This window comes from Pectinophora gossypiella, chromosome 24, assembly GCF_024362695.1.
Source record: "Pectinophora gossypiella chromosome 24, ilPecGoss1.1, whole genome shotgun sequence".
In the NCBI taxonomy this organism is placed as follows: Eukaryota; Metazoa; Arthropoda; class Insecta; order Lepidoptera; family Gelechiidae; genus Pectinophora; species Pectinophora gossypiella.
Genome location: NC_065427.1, coordinates 4,290,979 through 4,314,964, shown reverse-complemented (window position 1 = coordinate 4,314,964; position 23,986 = coordinate 4,290,979). Strand labels below are relative to the sequence as shown.

Below are 23,986 nucleotides of genomic sequence, written 5' to 3'. Positions count from 1 at the left end.
TAGTTGTGAGCTTATATGTCTTATATGGGTTTCAAATCGTTGGTAAATAGAAGTGTGAACATGACAGGGTTCAGTCAGTTTAGATCTAAAGGATTCCTGAACTTACTCTTTGGACCGCAAAAGTACAGGGGGGTTAAAATGGCCACATCGACGCAATTCATCTAAGAAAGCAATATTGTAATTTGACATTTGCGCATGTAAAAGTAAGTGCGCAATGCAAACAAATGTCAAAATGCAATATTGCTTTCTTAGATGAATTGCTTCGATGTGGCCATTTTAAACCCCCAGTTCACAATGTATTTGTTTTAAGCAACCCTATAGGGACAAACTTTAAACAAGAGTTAACATACTTACGAATAAACAAACCTGTTTGCAACAAAATTCTTTGGAAAAATCTTCCTGCACCTTATACTCTAAGTAAGATGGATCGTTTTTTCAGATTGAGTATTCTGTTATTCTCTTCTGTTACTGATTGATCGTCGTTTGTTTACGATTGGATACATATGAGATTGGTAGTTATTGTTACTCTGTCAACTATAGGAAATGATTGACGAAATGGATTAGATGAAAACGTATGTCGATGTTGACCCAGTTTTGCTAGAGACATCGGCTCTTGGAAAAAAGCCTACAGGACGTATTGAAAGATTGTCTTTAATAATAAAGACTATTTATTTATTCATTGTATCAACAAAAATATTATACGGGTTTTTTACCGTGACATATTGTAGATTTGTCATCATCGTCATCATCACCAGCCCATTAACGTCCTCACTGCTGGGGCACGGGCCTTCCCTATGGATGGATAGGGAGATCGGGCTTTAAACCACCACGCGGGCCCAGTGCGGATTGATGGTTATTAACGACTGCTAATGCAGCCGGACCAACGGCTTAACGTGCCTTCCGAAGCACGGAGGAGCTCGAGATGAAAACTTTTTTTTGTGGTCACCCATCCTATGACCGGCCTTTGCGAAAGTTGCTTAACTTCAACAATCGCAGACCGCGATTTGTCGTTGTTGGGCGCGAACAACGTCAAATTTAGGCGCGAACCTCGGCTCAGGGTAGTCGTCTGAGAGCTGGCGAGGAGTTAGTTTACATACTTCCCTGCCTGAGGTAGGCAGATACACGCGAGATGCTATGTTATGTTATTTCACATCACTGGTAAGAACCGGCCAAGTAGTTAATGCCATCTGCGGCAAATCTACAATAAGTCACGTCAAAAAAAAAAAACGTAAGAACCACTAGACACTTTCATATTGCGAGTAGAGTCTAACAATAAAATCAAAGTGCACCTTTTATTTGCCGTGAGTCGTATATCGAATCAGACCACTGGAACATTGCGAGTGGCAATACAGCTACTAGAAGTGGAGAACCGTCGACTGCATAACCTCAAGGCATCTAATAACAGACGATAAAATATCTTCCTGCGTCATTGTTCCTCGATATATACCGCACATTCGAAACACAAAATCAACATCTCGAATAAAGAAACACGAACCGATCATCATCATCATCATCCCCCTAGCATTACCCTTCTTTTTTCACAGAGTCCGCTTACCTAACCTGAAGATTTGAGAGGTCCGGTTTTTTACAGAAGCGACTGCCTTCCAACCCGCGAAGGGAAGACCACCTCAATACAGGTTAGGTCACATCACTCCGGAACACAGTTCTCGGGAATGCGGGTTTCCTCACGATGTTTTCCTTCACCGTTAAGCACGTGATAATCATTTATTATCGTGAGATCCCGGGTTCGAATCCTGAAGGGGACATAACACAAAAATCACTTTGTGATTCCTAGTTTGGTTAGGACATTACAGTCTGATCCGATTGTCCGAAAGTAAGGTCTGTACAATTAAACCGCTGGCCCTGGTAAATACTTACTGATGTAAGTAGGTAGTCGGTACATGAGCCATGTCAGGGGCCAAGGAGTTATTCTTTATTCTATGCCACCGGCATAGAATCTTGTACCGGAGTTAGAAGCTGTTACCGACTATTTCCTTACAAATATTCTGCAAAATACTTAAAATTGCGCACAGGAAGGCCACTTCTGCGCAACTTCCAGTGTAAACCAGAGTTCTTCAGCTATTTATTTTACACACAACATTTTGTATCCAGAGGCGTACCTAGGTCTTACACAAGGTTATATTTACCCAAGCAAAGGCCTAAACCAATATTTTTAGAATCTGTTTTCGAATTCATGTATGGATCATAAATTATTATCTCGAGAAATGTGTTTCGGAGGGATGTGACCTAACCTATATCGGGTTTTACCTTCGCGGGTTGGAAGGTTAGACAGGCAGTAGCTTCTGTTAAAAACCGGCCCTGTCAAATCTTTTAAGTAAGCGGACCCTGTCAATACGGGATATCCCTAAGGAGATGATGATAGTGGCCTAAATTCCTACTGTCAGGGAGCCTAAACCACCTGGATACGTCACTGTTTTCTCCCACCATTTAAAGTTACATCTCCAAGCTCCATGCTTACTGTATATCTTGGTTTATTTCACGAAATTTACCTACATGTGAGGGAAGTGGAATATACAATGGTTCCTAGAACGCCAATCGGTGACTTTGTTGCTCTCGACTGAAGGTTCTCAAACTTAATATTCAACGCGCACTTAAAAAAAAAGTTAAACTAATGTTCTAATTACTTTAGCATCTGATGCCTCTAAACTAGCTCATTATTTTTTTTACGTACATAAAAAAAGATAAATGAATAAGTAGTAGCTAAACTACTTATTATCAACTCATAAATACACGATTCGTAGAAGAAGAATAAACACCTGCCCTCGCGGCACGGCATCCGCGCCGCGCGCGACGCGAAATATATGGAGGGCTTCGACCAATAGCCTTACGACGTCTATCCACGTAGATAGCATTCGCTGCGTCTATTGGTCGAAACCCTCGACACGATTCGCGCCGCGAGCCCCGTGACTGCCGTACAAGGTCTGCCGAAAGCTCTAGAGGCTTTCAGCAGCCACAACTTTGAGAAAGCCTGCCCTAGAAGGATATAACAGATACTCTACATAGTTCTTTGTATCAACTCTGTTTCTCCTAGATTGACCTATATCTCGTACTGCGGCGCGGAATAATACTGCCTTTTGTTTTGATAATAGGTGCAATATAAAACTAGTTTGATAGAAATACGGGTATAAAATGATAAATCTTTGATAAGATAGATTTATTGTATTGCTGATATTATTACAGATTACACAGAAGGGTAGGCAGACGTGCATAGTATATACACCCAGTCTTCGCCAGCTATGTTTAAGTTCCATGTAACAGGGAACCTATTGCCATTAAACGGGCACAAAACCTGGATACCACGTGATATCATTACATACATAAACCCACGCCTATTTTCTACTGGAGTAAACAGAGACTATTGAATTCCATTTGCTTCGATCCTGGCACACTTCTCTTGCTTCCTCCATATTCATCAATCGTTTCACGCACACCGATTCAGAGGATCGTACTGAACCTTTTGATTGGGCATCTCCAATTTGGCAATGAACGTCCTTCTAGGTCTTCCTCTGCCAGCCCTGTCACCAACCTTCGCTTTATACGCTGGTTTCGTAATCCTATTATCCTTCATACGCTCTACGTGTCCAAACCAACTTAGCATTCCCTTCTCAATCTTAGTCTCTATAGTGTCTTTTACATCACTTCTCTCTCTTGTTTCTCACTCTATCAGTTAATTACAGAGGTCTTCAAAATAAAGGAAAGTACAACAGGAACCCTGTAAGGATACTGTAAGACAATCAGCATAATCAACCTACTTAATTTAAAATGTATAATTAGTGCGTTTTATTCATATTCATTTATTCATTGCAAAGTCATTAGCAGTTAGGTGCTATATACATTGTATTAGTACATGTGACGCCCTGCAAGGGCACTGCATACATAAACAACAGCCTATATACTTCCCACTGCTAGGCACAGGCCTCCCCTCAATCAACCGAAAGGGGGTATGGAGCATACTCCACTACGCTGCTCCAATTCGGGTTGGTGGAGACCAACGGCTTAACGAGCCCTCTGAAGCACGGAATCATCTTACTTTTTTCAGACAATCAAGTGATTCAAGCCTGAAAAGTCCTTACCAAACAAAGGACAGTCTCAAAAATTGATTTCGACAACGTCCCCATCGGGAATCAAACCCGGACCTAAAGATCGTGAGACTAACGCTCTAACCACTAGACCATGCAAGGGCACAGTATCGTATTATAATAATATGTTTTATTATTTGCTATGTTGTTTAACTTTCAGTGTCGGTTTATCTTATAGGATTAGGGTAATTTATGAGTGTTCAAAGTCGAGCTATATCTTATATCGTTAGTTCTTGTACATGATCGTACTAAATAATATCGCGTATCTATCAGAGGTTGTTACTGCGAGTAGTTATAACTAATTAGTAGCAAATTGCAGAACACGAACTTAGGATTATAGATTGGAGTTTAATAGCTCTAAGCTCCAAGTCTGCATCGACAGAAGTACTTTATTGGAAACTGCGTGGTAATACACATTCATACAAGCATACATGGGATGACGCGTATTTCCCATTGATATAGGCAAATACTTTCGGCCCCGCAGACCAAAAGTGAAAAGAAGAGAAGAGAAAGGGAGAGTGTGAGAAGTGGTTTCTGCAAGAGGGAAACCACTGCCCTATATTTCCCTAAAAAGTAGCATGAAGAATGCTACACCGACAAGACCTGTGATAGGCTGTGATATATCTTCTGATTTTTTAATAATAGGAGCATTTAGGCTTTTTAATTTTTTTATATGTGTATATGAAACGAGGTTTTGTTAAAGTAAGTCACAACAGAATGCTGTTTAGTCGAAATCGATAAGTTTGTTTCTTCCCCTAACATGCGTGGCACGTGATTTTGTTCGTTATTTCGGTTCATATATTAGCACCAATCGACAAAACGACATAATTATATCGTCAGTATAACTCATCAGTCGTATTGTCAAATCATTGATTATATTATTGTTAAACTCACTTTCCAAAGTCATTTCCTAGAATCTGCAAATTGAAACTCATATCCCGGTAGAAATATTAGTTAATCATTAAATTTTATTTTCCACTAGGAATCCTTTTAACGCTTTACGATCAATTTTTGACGAGCATTCTCCAGATAAACACACGGTTATGTCAACGTTATTGTAGAGTTTGAAAACTGGCTTTAGAGGCGAGCGACGGTTATAACCCTTCTACGTACGAACAAAACACCCACCTATCAGTACCACCTGGCAATGGGCCGGCAGAGGAAGACCTAGAAGGACGTACATTGACCAAATTGGAGATGTCCTTAGAAAAGGTTCAGTACGTTCTACTCTGAACCAAGGAAAGTATGTCAGGATCGAAGCAAATGGAATTCCATAGTCTCTGCTTACCCCGGTGGGAAACAGGCGTAAGTATCATTATAACCAGCATGCTGATTGACTTGTATGACCGATTTTCATTGAAAATCCTAAGATGGATATGATAAATCACATGGCACTATATTGGTCCATCATGTCAGAAAGGACACTCCTTTTATGTCATGCCTAGGAAGATGCAGTTAAAAGCGTTCTATTATATTTGCTTCCAGTCCAACGTAGAAGTGACCCGTATTCGTGATCGGATTAATTAATAAAAAAATTGTTATTGGCAAAGGAATATTCGTAAAAACTCTTTAATAATAAGGACACTGACTACTTTCTTTTTCAAATTGATCTCTTGTACTCTGGTCTGGTCTTATCTGCCTAAAGGTTAAGTTTTAAAGCTTTAGGCAATAAAGCGTATCTTGCATAAGTTTTGCAACTTTTTACTGCCGGGAACGTTCCCAAAGTGGGAACATTCCGAGAACGGCAAATGACTGATCCTTTCGCCATCTATTATTAGCTTGTTTGATATCCTTAAATACTTTATTTTCCTTCCTATAAAGAAGCAGTCTTTATCGGATTCCAAATTTATTTTCAGTTTTGGCTCATCAATCAACCTTAATAGCTATAATTCCCAGGTACATTATACCTATTACTTTAGGGATTTAGTAACTTGTCCACCCTAAAATGTTGCGGTCCAAACCCTGAAACCATAACCGAGTTGTAACTCAACTGTCAAATCCATTTTAATCTATCAAACCAAACGTCTCCCAACTTTAAGTGCTTGTTTATAATTTCAAATCAGATTGAACGGACTAAAGGCGGTCCATACTGGTTCGTACCGGATTATGCTGGGCGGAACTGGATTAAACCAGAAAGTTCCCATGGTTACGCTGATTTAGAACTTGTTTGTTTCTTGAGTTGCTAGCGGAGTTTGCGCAGAATTTGAAAGGAACTAATTCAAGATATCGAGGGGACGAGGTATTAGACTCGTGTAATGGAAGGAAATTTGTGTGAATAATGCAAAAGATAGATAGATACTTGCGTTTCGGGTCTGTTACTACGTGCTGATAAGTGTCAGATAGTATATTAAAAGCGTACCTGTCAGATAGTACCATAATTAAGAACTTGGAGTAAAACGTAGTCTGTTTGATTGTTAAATCTAATGTAATCCCGAATCATAATGAATAATGTACTAATAATTTAAAGAATAACACTACGAAGGAAGGACAGACGTCTTACTCGCACTTATGCGGTAAGGCAGCATACAGTCGGAATGAGATTTTTTAATGGACTGTGCCTTAATCATCAAAAGCATACCTATCTATACCAGGTTCGAATAATCTATTTACTTATATACAATCTTAGGTACATCTGTCTTAGCATGTCAAGGATCAAAATTGAAAGTCGTTTATTTTTAATGCAGGATCATTAGGAAAACACAAATGAACGCCAAAGTTCTATTTTAATTATATCCACCAATGCCTAATAATCGACTACCACCTTGAAGCATGTTATAGCTGAGAACAAGTGACGGAATAATACGAAAAATAGCTGCAAGTTGCCATCAACAACACGTCATTATCGTTGTGTTCCTTGTTGTGTTGTTGATGTCATCTGACAACATTTTTTTGCTCTAATAGGTATATTTTCGTTGATACTTAGTTGCCTTTCAAAAACAACCAGCCAGCGTTTTCCCAAAACGATGTCTGACTCTTACAAATTCAGATGCGGCGAATTTCTGTATACAAAGTTGTTGTCGAAACAGGATTTCCAAGCGAATGGACGATAAACATCCGACGGATCCTCAAAGACTTGCAGCTACCTTCATTTCACTATATTTACTAAGATACCCTATGTATATTTGTGTTAGACTAAATATACAAATTTTGTGGAAATTCTGTGGGAGGAACTAAACTCCATGAAGGTTTTTGAGATAGCCAAAGTTAAAATAGAGAAGACTTTTACTGATATTCTATCATGTTTAATTTTATATTCTTTGTTTCAGGTAAGCTAAGTCATCAACATTGGTGTGTCGTATTTGAACGTATGACGTATGTATGTATTTAAAGAAAATTATACCTAATACGCTCTGTGTTGTAGTTCGACGAATAAAAATTCCAATGCAAAGATCTTCATTGTGACTGTGCCTCCGACTTTCTTCTCAATCAGGGAGCGCCGGTTCCATCCCCGGTACCGAACTTGCACCAATGAGTTATTAATTTATCTTCCGTGTATTTTTCAGTAACTTAGTTGGCTTGTCTAGTATAGACGGCGATACCACTCACCACCTATCATGTTGGTCTATCAGAAAGCTCGGTGACGCGTGGGTACTTAGTGTGATTTGGGGGTCCGGGGGTCTTGAAAGTAAACCTACAGACGTGAGCGACTCCAAACCTTAAGACATGACACATTCAGTTAAATTTGGTATATATTATAACGATTTGCTTAAAAATAATTGACAAGCTATCAACTCGGCCTATGTGATCATCGTTTTATACAAAAAATCTGTAAATATCAACTAATTCAATAATATCTTTATTCTGTAGATAACATAGTTACACTTTGAATCGTCAATTTTTATATAACGAAGGTCTCATCCGCCTAAAACCACTGCCTACATTTTCGAAACTTCCTGGCTGAATGATAATAGCAGAAACATTTTTAAGTGCATCCTTAAGCATGCATGAAACATAATAAACCTTACAAAGTGTACTGTGCTTTAAAACATGGAAAACGTACAAATATCCTTAAGCAACTTCAGCAAACATGACAATGTAGCGTAGTTTCACGAAGGTTATTAAAATTGAAGCACATATCTGAAATTTACGTTTGAACATAATATTCGTGCTCGAAAAGCGAAATGTTCCCGTATCTGTCAGGGGTTATTAAAACATTTGGATCTAGAACCGAGACTTGCGAGATAAAGACAAACCTCAACTTCTAAGATGAAACGTTTCGTGCAAAATCTCCGGAGAACATTTTGATAACATTACATCTCACATGTAACCTTTTGAGTTCATACAAATGAAAATACGTACATACATACTCGTACATAAACTTGCGCCCGTAATCCCTAATGGCATATACATAGCCACAAGTAATCAAAGCCAACTTGCAGCTACTGCTGATACGAAGTCCTAAGATGGATATTAACCTGTATTGGGCTGGTTTCCCTTCGCGGGTTAGAAGGTCAGACAGGCAGTCGCTTCTGTAAAAAACAGGACCTGTCAAATCTTCAGGTTAAGTAAGCGTACAATACAATACAATACAATACAAATACACTTTATTGCACCAAACTAAAAATAAATAATTACAAAAAGTCTCTTAATTAAGTACATGGCAAATGGCGGCCTAGCGTACCCTGTGAAAAATCGGGATAATGCTGATAGTGACAAGGGGTCAGCCTATTGCCCATAACAATTGTCCATCGTATTAGAAATGACACAATCCTTTGCAGACAAGCAGCTGAACGTGTTCTATGATATTTTACTAAATTATATTATGTACATCGTATCAACAGTGGCTGCAAGTTGTCTTTGATTACTTGTGGCTCTGCCCACCCCATTAGGGATTACGGGCGTGAGTTTATGTATGTATGTATGTATATTATGTACCTTTTTCCAATTGTTGTAATACAGAACTTAAAATATATTTCCATATATGGTTACGAAGGACTAACTAAGTGAATTTTGTAACCATTACCTGTTTTCTTTGACATCGTTGAGGTATTTCTGTTCTCTTACAATTAATAAATGTAGCTCGAGACTTGAGTTTAATATTAAAACTTAACGAAGATGATATGAAATACTTCAGAACTGAAGTGAGTTTATTAAATTATATAGTAAGTTGAGAACATTGATAATAATGATAAATAAGACAAGAACGGTAATATTAAAGGAAATTGACTTAATATTTTATTTTTATTTTAAGCTTTTATACTCATCAAGCTATTATATTAAATTTTATTTATTTAAAGAAACCTTACGATGAATGTACTTCTAATGTACTACTCGTAATGTGCCTCTGGTTGTAAAGAAACCTTACACAAACATGAAGATAAAACATATCACTAGAATACTTACCTAACTATAAAGTTTAAGAATTGAAACCACTGAAACGTAGGAATAAGACCTATTGAATTATCTCTCATTTTCTACTTTTACATGATTGTAAGTTTAATTATACGTAACCTGAAGTTATTGTCGTATTAAATCATTAATAGTTAATTTACTATTGCTAGATATCTCTAGCATGACTAGACTTTGTTGCAACAAAGAAAAAATGCTTCAGCTTTACCAAAACCGACCTCGAAGCTTACCATCAACACACAAAATATTATAAGCAATAAAAGTAACATAAAGAAAAAATAAAAATATATTTCTGACAAACGCATCGAAAAGGTAAGCCCCGTGACCTAGTACGCTACCCTGAGGCAACCCGGAACGCTTTGCTTTCCGCGTTCCGTTTCCGCCACGGTCGCGACGAACATTCCCACGGATTAGATTACGAAATCTGAGAATTATTTATTTATTTTTATTTATTTATTTATTTATTTACATTTCACGACTTTACAGTGCAGAGGCGCCAATGCGCCGTGAAACTTTAAATATAGACAATAATATAATTAAACATTATGAAAAATTAGGTATAAACAATATAAAAACATTTAATTTTCACACATCATTCATCTTCTCGCAGAACCTCATACACTCGCGACACACATACGTCCACTCACTCACAAACAGATCACACTCTGGTGCTGATGCAAGGAGTGCATTGAGCATGTGCACAGCACGGAGGAGTGGCGAGTGTGTGCGCGCCACAGTGCGCGCCGCCGACATGGCCAGCAGCGGGTGGCTGCGCGGCCGCAGGTTGTGTGTGGGCACGTTGGGGACGTACAGTCTCACCAGCTGCGTCACCAACTCCGGGCAGTCCGAACCACCGCGTAACGTACGGCAGGCATTTGTTAATAGAGTGTAATTACGCCTCACCTCTAGAGAATTAAACCCTAAAGTTCCTAAAAGGAATTTCGTTGGATAAAGGAAAGGGTAGTATCCATACATTTTCTTGTAGAGAAATCTCAAGAAGGCCTTCTGTATTTTCTCCAGAAGTAAAGCGTAAGTACACTCATACGGATTCCATACTGTAGACGACGATTCAATTTTGCTTCGCACCAGAGCCGTGTAGATCAGCTTTAGGATCTGGGGATTATTGAAATCCTGCACATTCCGGATAATAAAACCCAACCTTCGATAACAGTTAGCTGCAAGACCTCGTATGTGTTCGTGGAAGGTAAGGCGCGTATCAAACAAAACCCCGAGATCCCTTACAGACGAAACACGGTTAATGGATTCCGCACCCAACATATATTGCGCACAGATAGGCTCACGTGCACGACTGTACGTCATAACGCAACACTTTGCTGTATTAAACAGTAATTTGTTTACGACGCTCCACTGGTATAAAGAGTCGATGTCCCCCTGTAGTGATCGGGTATCAGCCAGCTGTTCGATCCCATACACGAGCTTCAGGTCATCCGCGTAAAGGAGACATCTTGCATTTTTAAGGACAGAGTCAAGATCGTTAACCATTATACCAAAAAGCAGTGGACCCAATATTGAGCCTTGACTGACTCCAGAGCGAGTGTGATACTGCTCGGACACGAAACATCCATGCTGCACAAACTGCTGCCGACCGCGCAGATAACTTGCAAAAAATCGTAGCATTTTGGGTGTAAAACCAATATTACCCAACTTATTCAAGAGTACATCATTATCTACGCGATCGAAAGCCTTCCTAAAATCAAAGTAGACAACATCAACCTGTATGCCACCATCTAGATGTTCAGAGATAGTGTCCACTAAAGTTAAGAGGTTCGTGTCAACCGACCTCTTACAACGGAAACCATGTTGTGAATCACATAGAAATGATTTCAGCTGAGGAGAGAGTAATCTATGCAAGATAGACTCAAACAACTTAGCGAGAGCAGAAAGAATGGCTATAGGTCGGTAGTTTTCAACATTAGCAGTATCACTAGTCTTTGGTATTGGTCTCACACGACTTATCTTCCAAAGTTGAGGATACTTTCCAGTGGAGAGAGCAAGGTTTAATATGTGGTGAATTGGACCCTTCAAGTGCTGTTCACATCCCTTTATAATAAATGCTGGAAAATTGTCTGGCCCAATAGAGCTACTAGCTTTTAAACACCGCATGCCTATCTCAACATCAGCCAATGTGATGTCACTTATGTGCACGTAATTGGCAGAATTGCTCTGATGTCCATAAGATAAGGTATCGCAATCCAGCACGGGAGTATCAGGTAGAAATGCATTTGAAAAATACTTTGCGAATCCGGAAGCTGCATCTCTCCCAACATACTCTACGCCCTCGTACGTGACACGAGGCTGAAAACCGCCTTTGGACTTGAGTCCATGTACATGTTGCCAGAACGCATTAGGGTTGATCTGTATTGTCGCTTGAATGTGTTTGATGTAACTGTCATACGCCAATGCAACTCTTTTTTTGATGTCAGCTCTGAGACAAGAAAAATCGTCATAAAAGGTCCGGTTTCCAGTGGACTTCCACTGACGATGAAGCCGGGCCTTGACGTTGATGTCCCTGATTATGTCCGCGGTATACCATATAGGGTACTGTCTACCGACCTTCTTAGAGCGTACTTTCTTAGGGACACAGATGTCGAATATACCATACATGATGTTGTAAAATTCATCTAGAGCAATATCGACGTCGTCAGCCAGAAAAACCTCATGCCAAGACACTTTAGTTATAAGCTTGTACATAAGCTCATAATTACCCTTAGCGAAGTTCCAATCTCGTGTCATGTCAATATTGCTAGGATCAACTTGTTCAGAAGGCGGTTGACGCAGTATATGATCCAGTGGAACAGTGATTTCTAGCGGCGGGTGGTAGGCATCGCGGTACGGGACCAGTCCCCCTCCTTCCACTTCAATTACAGTCGCAGCACGAATACCCTCCGGCATCAACACCACATCTAACTTACCACCATATGCATGCATCACCTCATTCTTCTCATGCAGGCCGCATACAGATAAAAAATAACAATAATAACTTATGATACTATCAGATACATACTTCGGATTTAAATTTAAATCCCCAACAATAAAGACAACACTTTTCAAACTATTAATTACTGACTCTACTTTTAAAAACCAGCACATGTACACATCATCCGAAGAACCCGGGGGAATATAAACTACACACACATAACACATAACATTGTCAAAAATAAAGGATGCCCAAATGTCTTCACCGGCATCGGTCTCGAGATCGCGGCGGCGCTGCAGCGTGATGCCCGGCCGCGCGGCCAGCAGAACACCGCCGCCGGCGCCGGTGCTGCGGTCGCGACGTACCATACTCCAGTCTCCGCACAAAACTTCAGATTCCTCGACACTGTCTTTGAGAAATGATTCCGTCACCGCTATAATATCACAGTCAGCGGTCAGGAAATTCTGCCTGAAGTAACTCAGCTTGGTGTTAAGTCCTCTTACATTTTGATAGGTAATACAGAGTTTGGTACGATCCGAACTAATACGATGAAACTTGGCTGCGCGTCGACGTTTTTTTGGCGTTCTGTAATCTTCGAAATAACCAAGTCCGAACTCTAGCGTTAACAGGCCAGACGTCTGCCGATAAACACTTTTCAAAATATTCCGCAGGTACGCCAATTTTGAAGGACTTATAATCGCCTTTAGGTTTCAGCTCATCCACCGTGCATGCATTTCCTGAGCATAGAGATTGTAAGTAACCACGGACCTCCTCAGCATTGGATACCATATTCCAAAGATGAATGAACTTACGATGTTCAACAGCCTTAAGCGTAGTTACCTCTGGCCCCGCGGTGCAGCGAATAGAGTTAAACCGTCTCTGTTTTTTATTGCGCACCTCAGTCCACTCCACATTATCTAAGTCGCCACTGTGCTCGGGCTGTTTCACTGTCTCAGGATTCACCGCGCCGGTATCAGAGACTGCAGTGTCAGCAAGTGTAGAACCGCGACTGCTAGTTAATAGTGGCATCGCATCTAACTCGGCGGGGAAATCCGCGGTAGTAGTTTTTTGCGATTTTCTGCTCCTATTACGACGGTTACGTTTTGGTTTGGTCTTCTGCTCAACGTCAACTAAGCCGGTACTAGGCGTCAATTGGACGTTACACTTACATTGGGATGTAAGTTCCATTTTCGCGACCCTGTCGCTTACTGCTTCAAACTGTTTGGTGCAATCCGCAAGTACAGTACGATATTGTGCAACAGCAGAGACTGCATCACTAAGTTGTTCAGTTAGCATAGTAATCTGGTCGCGAAGAAACTGCATTTCAAACGACATCTTGTCAGCCGTAACACAATTACAGGTGTTAAGTTTGCTTTTCGCACGAATTGTTACATTTGAGGTAATAGTATTATCAGAACAGCCGCTCATATTACCTTGACAGGTTTGACAGATCCATTCTAATTTTTCTCCATGAGCAGTAAAATCATTCCCAGATATATTGGCACAGAGACAGCAATAGGCATCATTGCATTGAAAGCAGAGTAAGGTAGCAAGCTTAGATTCATTATTGCAGCCAACACAATCTGTAGATTCCGCAGACATTATTGCAGATTGCATAAATTCAAGTTCAAAAATAAAATATTCGGCGAGGTAAAAAGACTATGAAGCAGCTGTAGCAGCGTACAGCGGTTATCGTTTAACAAAACACGTCACATAAAGCAGTAAGCGAGCGCTGGATTGTGAAGCGTGGGTAGCGGACGGGCGGTTGCGATCAAAACGTCGTAAGCGCCGTGGAAAACGTGTCGCTTACGCGTTCTTGTCAAACGAGAATTCAGCCGTTAATATTATTTAGAGTTTTAGCGTTTTCAAATTGTTTGCACTAAATTAACTATTAAATAACACTGTTTTTGTATAAGAGTTTATATCACTGCACTCAGTTCAGTTTACACTATAAATTACTCTAAATTTCATTTAAAAAATATAACTATAACACTAAAATAAACAGAAAAATGTAAGAGCGGGTCAAAAACGCGGTTACCGGCGCAACGCCCGAAGGGAAAGTGGATATATATAGCTACAAACCCATGTACTGACTGACTGACTCACTGACTCACTGACAGGGTTGTTCTCCCAGAAGGAGCGTCGGGGGGTAAAAATGATGTATGGGGGATGTGATAAAAATCATCCGATGAGTATGGGAAAACTTCCAGATCTTGGATAACTGCTCCGCATCAGGGAGACACCCTACAGTCTGGCGCAACTATTATACCTGGATCAAATTTTTTTTCGCAAAACCTATTTAAATCTTAGTCAAATTGTATTGTCGGTGAAAAAAAAACAAAATGGCGGAAAAACAAGATGGCCGCCATACAAAATTTCGTTTTTCCAGAAAATGTCTCGTTGGTAAAAACTGTGTATGGGGTTGTAATCGGAACATCCCGTTGACTATGGAAATTTTTCGTGATCTTGAAAAACTGCTCCGCATCAGGGAGACACCTTACGGCCTGGCAAAACTATAAAACCTGGAGCAATTTTTATTTCGCAAAACATATTTAAATCTTGGTCAAATCCAATCCCCGGTGAAAAAAAACCAAAATGGCGGAAAAACAAGATGGCCGCCATACAAAATTTTCGTTTTTCCTGAAAATGCCTCGAGGGTAAAAATGATGTATAGGGATATGATTGGATCGTCATGTTGAGTACGGGTATACTTCCAGGTTTTCGAAAACTGCTCCGCATCACGGAGACACCCTACGGCCTGGCAAAACTATAAAACCTGGAGCAATAATTTTTTCACGAAACCTATTTAAATCTTAGTCAAATCCATTCGCCGGTGAAAAAAAAACAAAATGGCGGAAAAACAAGATGGCCGCCATACAAAATTTTCGTTTTTCCCGAAAATGCCTCGGGGGTAAAAACTGTGAATGGGAGTATAATCGGAGTGTCTTGTCGAGTACGAAAAATGTTCTCAATCTTTGAAAACTGCTCCGCATCAGGGAGACACTCTACGGCGTGGCGAAACTATCGCACCTGGAACAATTCTTTTTTCGCTCAAAGTATTTAAATCTTGGTCAAATTTTATCACCGGTGAAAAAAAACCAAAATGGCGGAAAAACAAGATGGCCGCCATACAAAATTTTCGTTTTTCCCGAAAATGCCTCGGGGGTAAAAATGATGTATGAGGAATGTGATCGAAACATCATGTTGAGTATGGAAATACTTTTCGATCTTCGGAAGCTGCTCCGTATCAGGGAGACACCCTACAGCCTGGCGAAACTATCGCACCTGGAACTTTTTTGTTTTCACGAAGCCTATTAAAGTCTTGGTCAAATTTTATCGCCAGTGAAAAAAAACAAAATGGCCGAAAAACAAGATGGCCGCCATACAAATTTTTGTTTTTCCAGAAAATGTCTCAGAGGTAAAAATGATGTATTGGGGTGTGATCGGAACGTCATCTTGGAAAACTGCTCCGCATCAGGGAGACACCCTACGGCCTGGCAAAACTATAGCACCTGGAACTTTTCTGTTTTCACGAAACCTATTTAAATTTTAGTCAAATTTTATCGCCAGTGAAAAAAAACAAAATAGCCGAAAAACAAGATGGCCGCCATATAAATTTTTGTTTTCCCAGAAAATGTCTCGGGTGTAAAAATGATGTATAGGGGTGTGATCGGAACGTCATCTTGGAAAACTGCTCCGCATGAGGAAGACACCCTACGGCCTGGCAAAACTATAGCAGAATTCCCGGAACTAAGATGTGTTCGTCAATGCTCCGACGTCGGGCTACGACGATTCAGGATTTGGGATTGGGGTAATATTGTGGAATGCATGTGTCGGATTGCGAGATAGGAAAGTTGCCTCGCGTGTTTGGGATTAGATGAAATTGATGTTTTTGTAAGATTTTTCGTTGTGGAAATGGTGGCGCCATCTATTGATTTAAGTAAATAAATTAGTATTGTCTCATGATTCCCGCTACCCCTTCCCTGTGCACGTCACAACAAGTGTGCTGATTGGCCATTGCGTGTCATCAGCCCCGCTCCGCGACGCGAAGAACAACCGCCAACCGCACCAGTATGAAAATTTACTCCAACGCGCGCGTGTGTGTTACTGCAATACCTCGCGTCTAAGTCGCATATCGCTAAATTCGCTCCAGATGTAAACAGTTTTGTTAGATCTTCGCACCCCCATCGCTTCAAAGGGTTGCGTAGGCGACTGAGCCACCGTTGTGAACTGGACTGTGCTGTGAAGTGCTGTGTGCTCTGAATCCCCGGGGATATCGTCGTTCGCTGGCGGTTTCATCGAAAGGTAAGGCGTGCACATCCTTTATTTCCTGTCCATTTTACAGCGTGAGACACTTATTTACAATAGAATCTTACAAATTCTTAATTATCGAAGGCAAACATAAAGTTCAGCCGCTGGCGCGTCCATTGTGGTCCTTCGAGCCGGATAATAATACTAGCACCCGCCCTTGTTAGTTTTCTTAGGATATCTAACGAGTGTATTTTATTCGCATTTATATATCGCGTACATTACGTACAGTATATAAACAAATAATTAAAACGCGCCACGACATTGTGTTGTGTGCCTTTATCCGCCATTTTATTCTCGCAACGCAATAACAATAATTTCTTATTTGTATCGCATTTATGTATGTAATTATCATGTAAATTACATTAACTTAAGCTTAAACGCATATAACATCGCATACCTACTCGTCAAATATTATTTTACATTTCTAATTGGAAATAAATCGCAATAACTATACCGGTCGGTCACTCGCGGCCGCCCGGCGCATACGCGTAAGTACCTAGTTCAAGGTCACGCGTCCCTGTTGTAATTTCTACTTTATAAAATATTTACGCTCGCCTAGACTTTCTCATAAGCCATAATGTCTAAGAGTAAAGCTATTCATGAACCTGAGGACAGTGAAGCTGTCGATGTACAGCTACTCCTACTCGAGTCAAAACGCAACGCCATTTTCGAAATTGTACAACATATTTACGATTTAACGCCCGATATACATAAAAATGTTACGGCAAGGGACACTTTCCTCTGTGGAAGCGCAAATATCGATACACTTCGTCTCGATTTCCAAAAATTGGTAGACGATTATAACTACCGCTTGTTAACTGTAACGCCCGGGGTAAAACCCGATTATAAATGTTTAGTCTCATTCGAACAAATATATAGTCGCATTAAACAACTGCGCAGTCAATATTCTTCTTGCACTTCTCAAGTTCAAAACACCAACCCGCGTAAAAGTCACCCGAGCTTGCCACCCATTGAGTTGATGTCTTTCTCTGGCGATATTCGCTCATGGCCTCTATTTTACGCAAGTTTTAAATCCACTGTACACGATAATCCATCGCTCACTGATGCTGAGAAGCTGTACTACCTGCTAGGAAAGATCTCGGGCAAGGCTCACGCTGCGTGCGCAGGCATTACGCCGTGCGCAGAGAATTATAACCTTTTATTTGAAACGCTCATTGAGAAGTACGAAGACAAACGTACGCTCGCTTCTACCTACATTAATCAATTATGTGATTTTAAACCGCTGACTTCTGCGTCCGTCAATAATTTTGAGTCGTTTTCTGACAAGTTCGTAAGCGCAGTTCGCGCATTGAAAAACCTCAAACTTGATAATTTAACGGATTTTATTCTACTTCATATCGCTCTTAAAAAGTTCGATTCTGATACAGTTCGCGCGTTTGAAATGAGTATTGACTCAAATAATATTCCCACGTTTGACGAGTTTGTAACTTTCATAAATAAACAAGCAAAAATATTGCAACGCTCGCCTACTACAGCTCACCCTGTAAGTAGTGCTAAAAAAGATAATACCCTTTCGCGCCCCCGCTCTAATAATGTAAACGCATCGCCGCCGCACTATCAGGCCTATCTGAGTACGGTAGATTCCGCAAACAAATGTTTGTGTGCTAATATTACGCACCAACATTTATTTAAATGCCCCGATTTTAATAAGTTGATCCCGGACGAACGTTTCAAGGCCGTGAAGGAAAGAAACGGGTGTGTTAACTGTTTGAGTTTAATACACCGAGTTTCAAATTGTAATTCAAATCTGAACTGCCGGGTTTGTAAATTAAAACATCATACGCTACTTCACTTCGAACGGGAATCGAACCGCAACCTCTCCGCGTCGACGGCACCGTCGACCGCGCCATCGCGTCCCGCGCAACCGCCGCCGCCCGTCGCGCCCGCACTGTGCGAGCGCGCGGACGTCGCGTTGTGTGCAACCGGCCCAACGACCGCGACGACACCGCGCGTTGATAATGAACAACTTGCCGCGTCTACTACAATTCTGCTTGCCACCGCGCAAGTAGCCGCGTACGATAGTAGTGGTAATTGTCATCACATTCGTGTTTTACTTGATTCTGCTTCTCAGAGTCATTTTATAACTAAAGAATGTTGCGAACGTTTAGGTATACAACGTAAACAAATCGAACGCACAATTATAAAGGGTTTCGGTGGATCGGAGAAGGTACTTAAGGGGTCAGTCGATTTCGAATTTCATTCCCGCTTTAATTCAAATATTAAATACAATATTTGCTCGCTGGTCGTAGACCAAATAACGGATTGTTTGCCGACTGCCGTGGTTGACAGATCTGCGCTTCCGCAATTGAATAATTTACCGCTCGCGGATACTACTTTCGCGACTCCTAATAAAATAGACGCTTTGATAGGTGCATCGCTTTTCCCGCATTTGTTATTACCCGATGTTGGAGGAAGTGACTTCACGTCGGCGCCCGCGCCCGCACCCCGCGCTGTTAACACAGTTTTGGGTTATGTTATTATGGGTTCCGTACCCACTATTTGTAACGCCGCGGTCTCTTCACTAACTGCTTGCTGCGTAGTTGAGGAGCCAATTAACACGCTTGTAAAAAGGTTCTGGGAATTGGAAGAACTTACCGCTTCGCCCGTTCAATGTGCCGAGGACGTTGAATGTGATGTCTTCTACCGCGCGACCACTGCGCGTGATCCCACTAGTGGTCGATATATTGTTGGCTTACCGTTCTGTGAGGACGTCTTCTCGCTTGGTGAATCTTATGATATTGCCCGCAAACGCTTTCTGTGTTTAGAAAGAAAGTTAGAAGCTTTACCTAATTTGAGATCTGCTTATGATGAAGTCATCACTGAGTACATCGATAAAGAGTACATATCGCCCGCACCTTCTGACGACTCTAGTAAGTCGCTGTTACCCATGTATGTTATTCCGCATCACGGAGTTGTTCGGGAGGACAAAGCTTCTACTCGCTTACGCATCGTTTTGGACGCCAGCAGTAAGACTGGTTCCGGACGCTCTTTAAATGACGTCCTGCACAGTGGGCCGAATTTACAAGGCAATCTTTTTGAGATCATTTTAAACTTTCGCATTTACCCTGTCGCTTTAACGGCTGATTGTCGTCAGCAGTTTCTCCAGATCGTTATGCGAGACATCGATCGTCGCTATCAACGCATTCTTTACCGCTTTAATCCACAAGACCCGCTTGTTCTTTACGAGTTCAACCGCGTTTGCTTCGGCTTGAAGTCTAGCCCGTACCATGCACTGCGCACGGTACAGCAGCTTGTCTCCGATGATGGTTCTAAATATCCGCGTGCGAGCGAGATAGCGTCCAATGCGCTTTACATGGATGACATTGCGTTCTCTGTAATGAAGGCGGAGGATGGCGTCGCCGCCTCTAAGGAACTCATCGACTTGTTCAAGACAGCTCAGTGGGTCTTGGTCAAGTGGAATAGCAACTCGCAGACGGTTTTAGATTCTATTCCCGCTTCGCACAAACTCACTAAAGAGGTCGAGTTTGATAAATCCATGCAGCACAAAATACTGGGCTTGCATTGGTCCACGCAATCTGATTATTTTTATTTTCAAGTCGCGCCTCGCGAGCAGGATAAGTGTACTAAGCGCACTATCCTCTCCACTATTGCCCGCTTGTGGGACATCATGGGATTTGTTGCTCCGACTATCCTATACGCTAAACTTTTGATAAAACAGCTCTGGCAGCTGGGAATCGACTGGGATGATGAGCCGCCGCCACACATCATTAAGATATGGAGACAGTTTTGTCACGAGCTTCCATTGCTCAATGATTTTAAAATACCGCGACATGTAGGTGTGGTGGAAGACTGCGTCGTCACTTTAGTCGGATTCTCAGACGCCAGTGAGCTCGCGTACGGAGGTGTGGTATACCTTCACGTACAGTCCGCTAGTGGTAACACCGTGCAGCTCGTGTGCTCGAAGTCCAAAGTTGCGCCCTCGCAACCGCTCACTATCGCTCGTCTCGAGCTCTGCGGAATCGTGTTATTATCTAAATTACTTCGCACAGTTTTAAATAATTACGCTGGCCGCTTTGCCGTTAACGTTTGCGCTTTTACCGACTCTAAAGTCGCTTTATATTGGATTAAAAGTTCGCCCCACCGCTGGCAAACGTTCGTCGCAAATCGCGTCGTCCAGGTGACTGACAACATCGCCGCTGATAACTTTCATCACGTCTCCGGAGTGGAGAACCCCGCAGACTGTTTGTCGCGTGGCGTTACGCCACAGAAGCTTATTTCGCACCCCCTGTGGTTAAAGGGGCCTCCGTGGCTTGCGATGGACCCGTCACAGTGGCCTATTAATAAAGAGTCCGAGGTACAGTCTATTGAAGATATACCTGAGAGGAAGATTTTAGCACACCCTGTGACTGCTCCCGCGCATGACTGCGCTATATACAACCTTGCTCAGCGCGTGTCATCTTGGACGAAGCTATTACGCGTGATTGTATTTGTATGCAGATTCACTAAATTGTTACCTCGCCGTGAGTCCATGTCCGTTACCGCTAGCGACATGGAGTTCGCTGAAATTAAAATATTACAAATTATACAACGCAAATATTTCGTCGACGAATTAAATAACTTACGCAATAATAAATGTTGTTCTCCCGCATTTAATAAGTTATGCGCGTTTCTGGACAATGGTCTGATTAGGGTAGGCGGTCGTCTCGTCAATTCTGATTTAGATTATTCCCATAAACATCCCGCTATTTTACCGCGACATGACCATGTCATCGACCTTATTATTGATCATTATCATAAAACGCATTTACACGCTGGTCCCGAGCTTTTGATGTCTCTCCTTAGACAAAGGTTCTGGATACTGTCCGCCCGTCGCGCTGTGAGACAGAGAGTCCACAGATGTAACAAGTGTTTTCGCATGAAACCGCGACCCACATTTCCGCTTATGGCAAATTTGCCTGACACTCGTACTACACGAGCTGTCAAAGCTTTCACGCACACCGGCTGCGATTACGCAGGCCCTATTTCTTATACGCCCGTTAGGCGTCGCGGAGTTCAAAGTTTGAAGGGTTACATCTGTGTCTTCACGTGTCTGACGACACGAGCGGTACATATTGAGATCGCTACTGACCTTAGTACTCCCAGCTTCTTAGCTGCCTTAAAACGCTTTCTCGCGCGCCGTGGTCCGGTACAGTGTATGTATTCCGACAACGGAACCAACTTTCAAGGCGCTAAGTCCTATCTCCGTGAGTTATATGATTTCCTTAATAAAGATTATCGCCCTCGTTTCGAAGAGGAGTTAACAGAAAATCGCATCGAGTGGAAATTTATCTGCCCGAATTCACCGCATTTCGGCGGCTGTTGGGAGAGCATGGTCAAAATTATTAAAACGCATTTATTTAAAGTCATTGGACAACAACTTCTGTCGTATGAAGAACTTAGTACGGTTCTAACGCAAATAGAGTGTCTGCTTAATTCGCGTCCTTTGACTGTTTTAAGTTCCGACCCCGCGGAACCTACCGCGTTGACGCCAAGTCACTTCCTCCACACCGCGCCTCTATCTTCCCTACCCGCGCCTGAAGTAGATTGTAATAACCTTAACTTACTTCATAGGCATTCACTGCTCGATAAACTCGTTCAGTCTTTCTGGGAGCGATGGAGGATTGAGTACTTACACAATCTTCAATCGAGAGAGAAGTGGAATACCGCGTCTGTTCCCATTACGCCGGGGACAGTTGTTATTATTTTAACCGATAATGTACCTCCTCTCACATGGCCGTTAGCGGTTGTAGAGAAGGTCCATCCCTCAAAGGATGGTATAGTTCGCGTGGCTACTGTTAGGACTTCTAGAGGTACATATCTTCGTCCTGTCGTACGCTTATGTCCTCTGCCTAACCAGTAAGTTTAATTTCGCATTCGCGCATACTCTTAGACATTAAGTTTATTTGTATATATCTATTATACGTTAATTAGTTATCTATAACACGCTATTTGTTTCGCATATCGTAACTTAAGTTTATGTAACTTCGCATATATTTCATATTTTTCCCCTTTATGATAGTTTCTTAAAGGTGACCCTTTAAGGGGGGCTGGAAATGGTGGCGCCATCTATTGATTTAAGTAAATAAATTAGTATTGTCTCATGATTCCCGCTACCCCTTCCCTGTGCACGTCACAACAAGTGTGCTGATTGGCCATTGCGTGTCATCAGCCCCGCTCCGCGACGCGAAGAACAACCGCCAACCGCACCAGTATGAAAATTTACTCCAACGCGCGCGTGTGTGTTACTGCAATACCTCGCGTCTAAGTCGCATATCGCTAAATTCGCTCCAGATGTAAACAGTTTTGTTAGATCTTCGCACCCCCATCGCTTCAAAGGGTTGCGTAGGCGACTGAGCCACCGTTGTGAACTGGACTGTGCTGTGAAGTGCTGTGTGCTCTGAATCCCCGGGGATATCGTCGTTCGCTGGCGGTTTCATCGAAAGGTAAGGCGTGCACATCCTTTATTTCCTGTCCATTTTACAGCGTGAGACACTTATTTACAATAGAATCTTACAAATTCTTAATTATCGAAGGCAAACATAAAGTTCAGCCGCTGGCGCGTCCAGTAAACATTCTTTAGTTATACCGTTGTTTCCAATATATTTTACAGTTTTTACACAACTTTTATGTGTAAGCACAAAGCTTAGTACTTAAGTTTCTAGATAAAAGACCGGGACGTTTCTGTTTATGGATTTGGACCGTTGAAAAAGTGTCTTAAACAAAAAAAGGCGAAAAATACAGAAGAACAAATGAACCCAAAAGAAATAAGAACAAGATCCAATCACAAACTCTTAGAGTTCATGCATCCGAACCGAATCCTCGTGGTCGAATTATGAAATTTAACCGAAAGTCGGATCGTTCGAACGGATACGAATATCAAAAGTTTATGAACAACTTCCAGTAAGTTCTGAAGTCGGTAGAAGTTAGACCGCTGGCCCGCCATTTGAAAAATGAATTGTCTGCACTTCAAATATATGGTCTTAGTTGCGGAGCCGTGAAAAATATGAAAACTCTATTGCTCGGATCAGAATAAGGGCATTTAGCTAGCTACTGTTGTGGATTGAACGTGGATTATGTTTCTTATTACTTATAAACTCGAGTTGATCGTAGAAGATAACACTCAAGAAAGTTATTTGTGAGGAACACGCAAAGTGATTTATTTTCTCAAGAGAGAAACATTGCTGTTTTTGTATATATGAAAACACGTGTAAAGAGTGAATCAGGTAAATTTAATTTCTCAGTTTATAAAGTTTGTGCAAAATCAGTC

General features: G+C 41.5%; 2 protein-coding genes across 4 annotated transcripts in view; both read left to right on the top strand.

Moving 5' to 3' along the window:
* LOC126377811 (latrophilin Cirl) overlaps positions 1-23,986 on the top strand; it is a 471,420-nt gene that overhangs the window by 322,738 nt on the left and 124,696 nt on the right. The window lies entirely within an intron of this gene.
* LOC126377803 (uncharacterized) lies at positions 17,181-23,281 on the top strand. Its single transcript, XM_050025654.1, has one exon. The coding sequence runs from the start codon at positions 17,276-17,278 to the stop codon at positions 22,577-22,579; it is 5,304 nt and encodes a 1,767-aa protein (XP_049881611.1). The 5' UTR covers positions 17,181-17,275; the 3' UTR covers positions 22,580-23,281.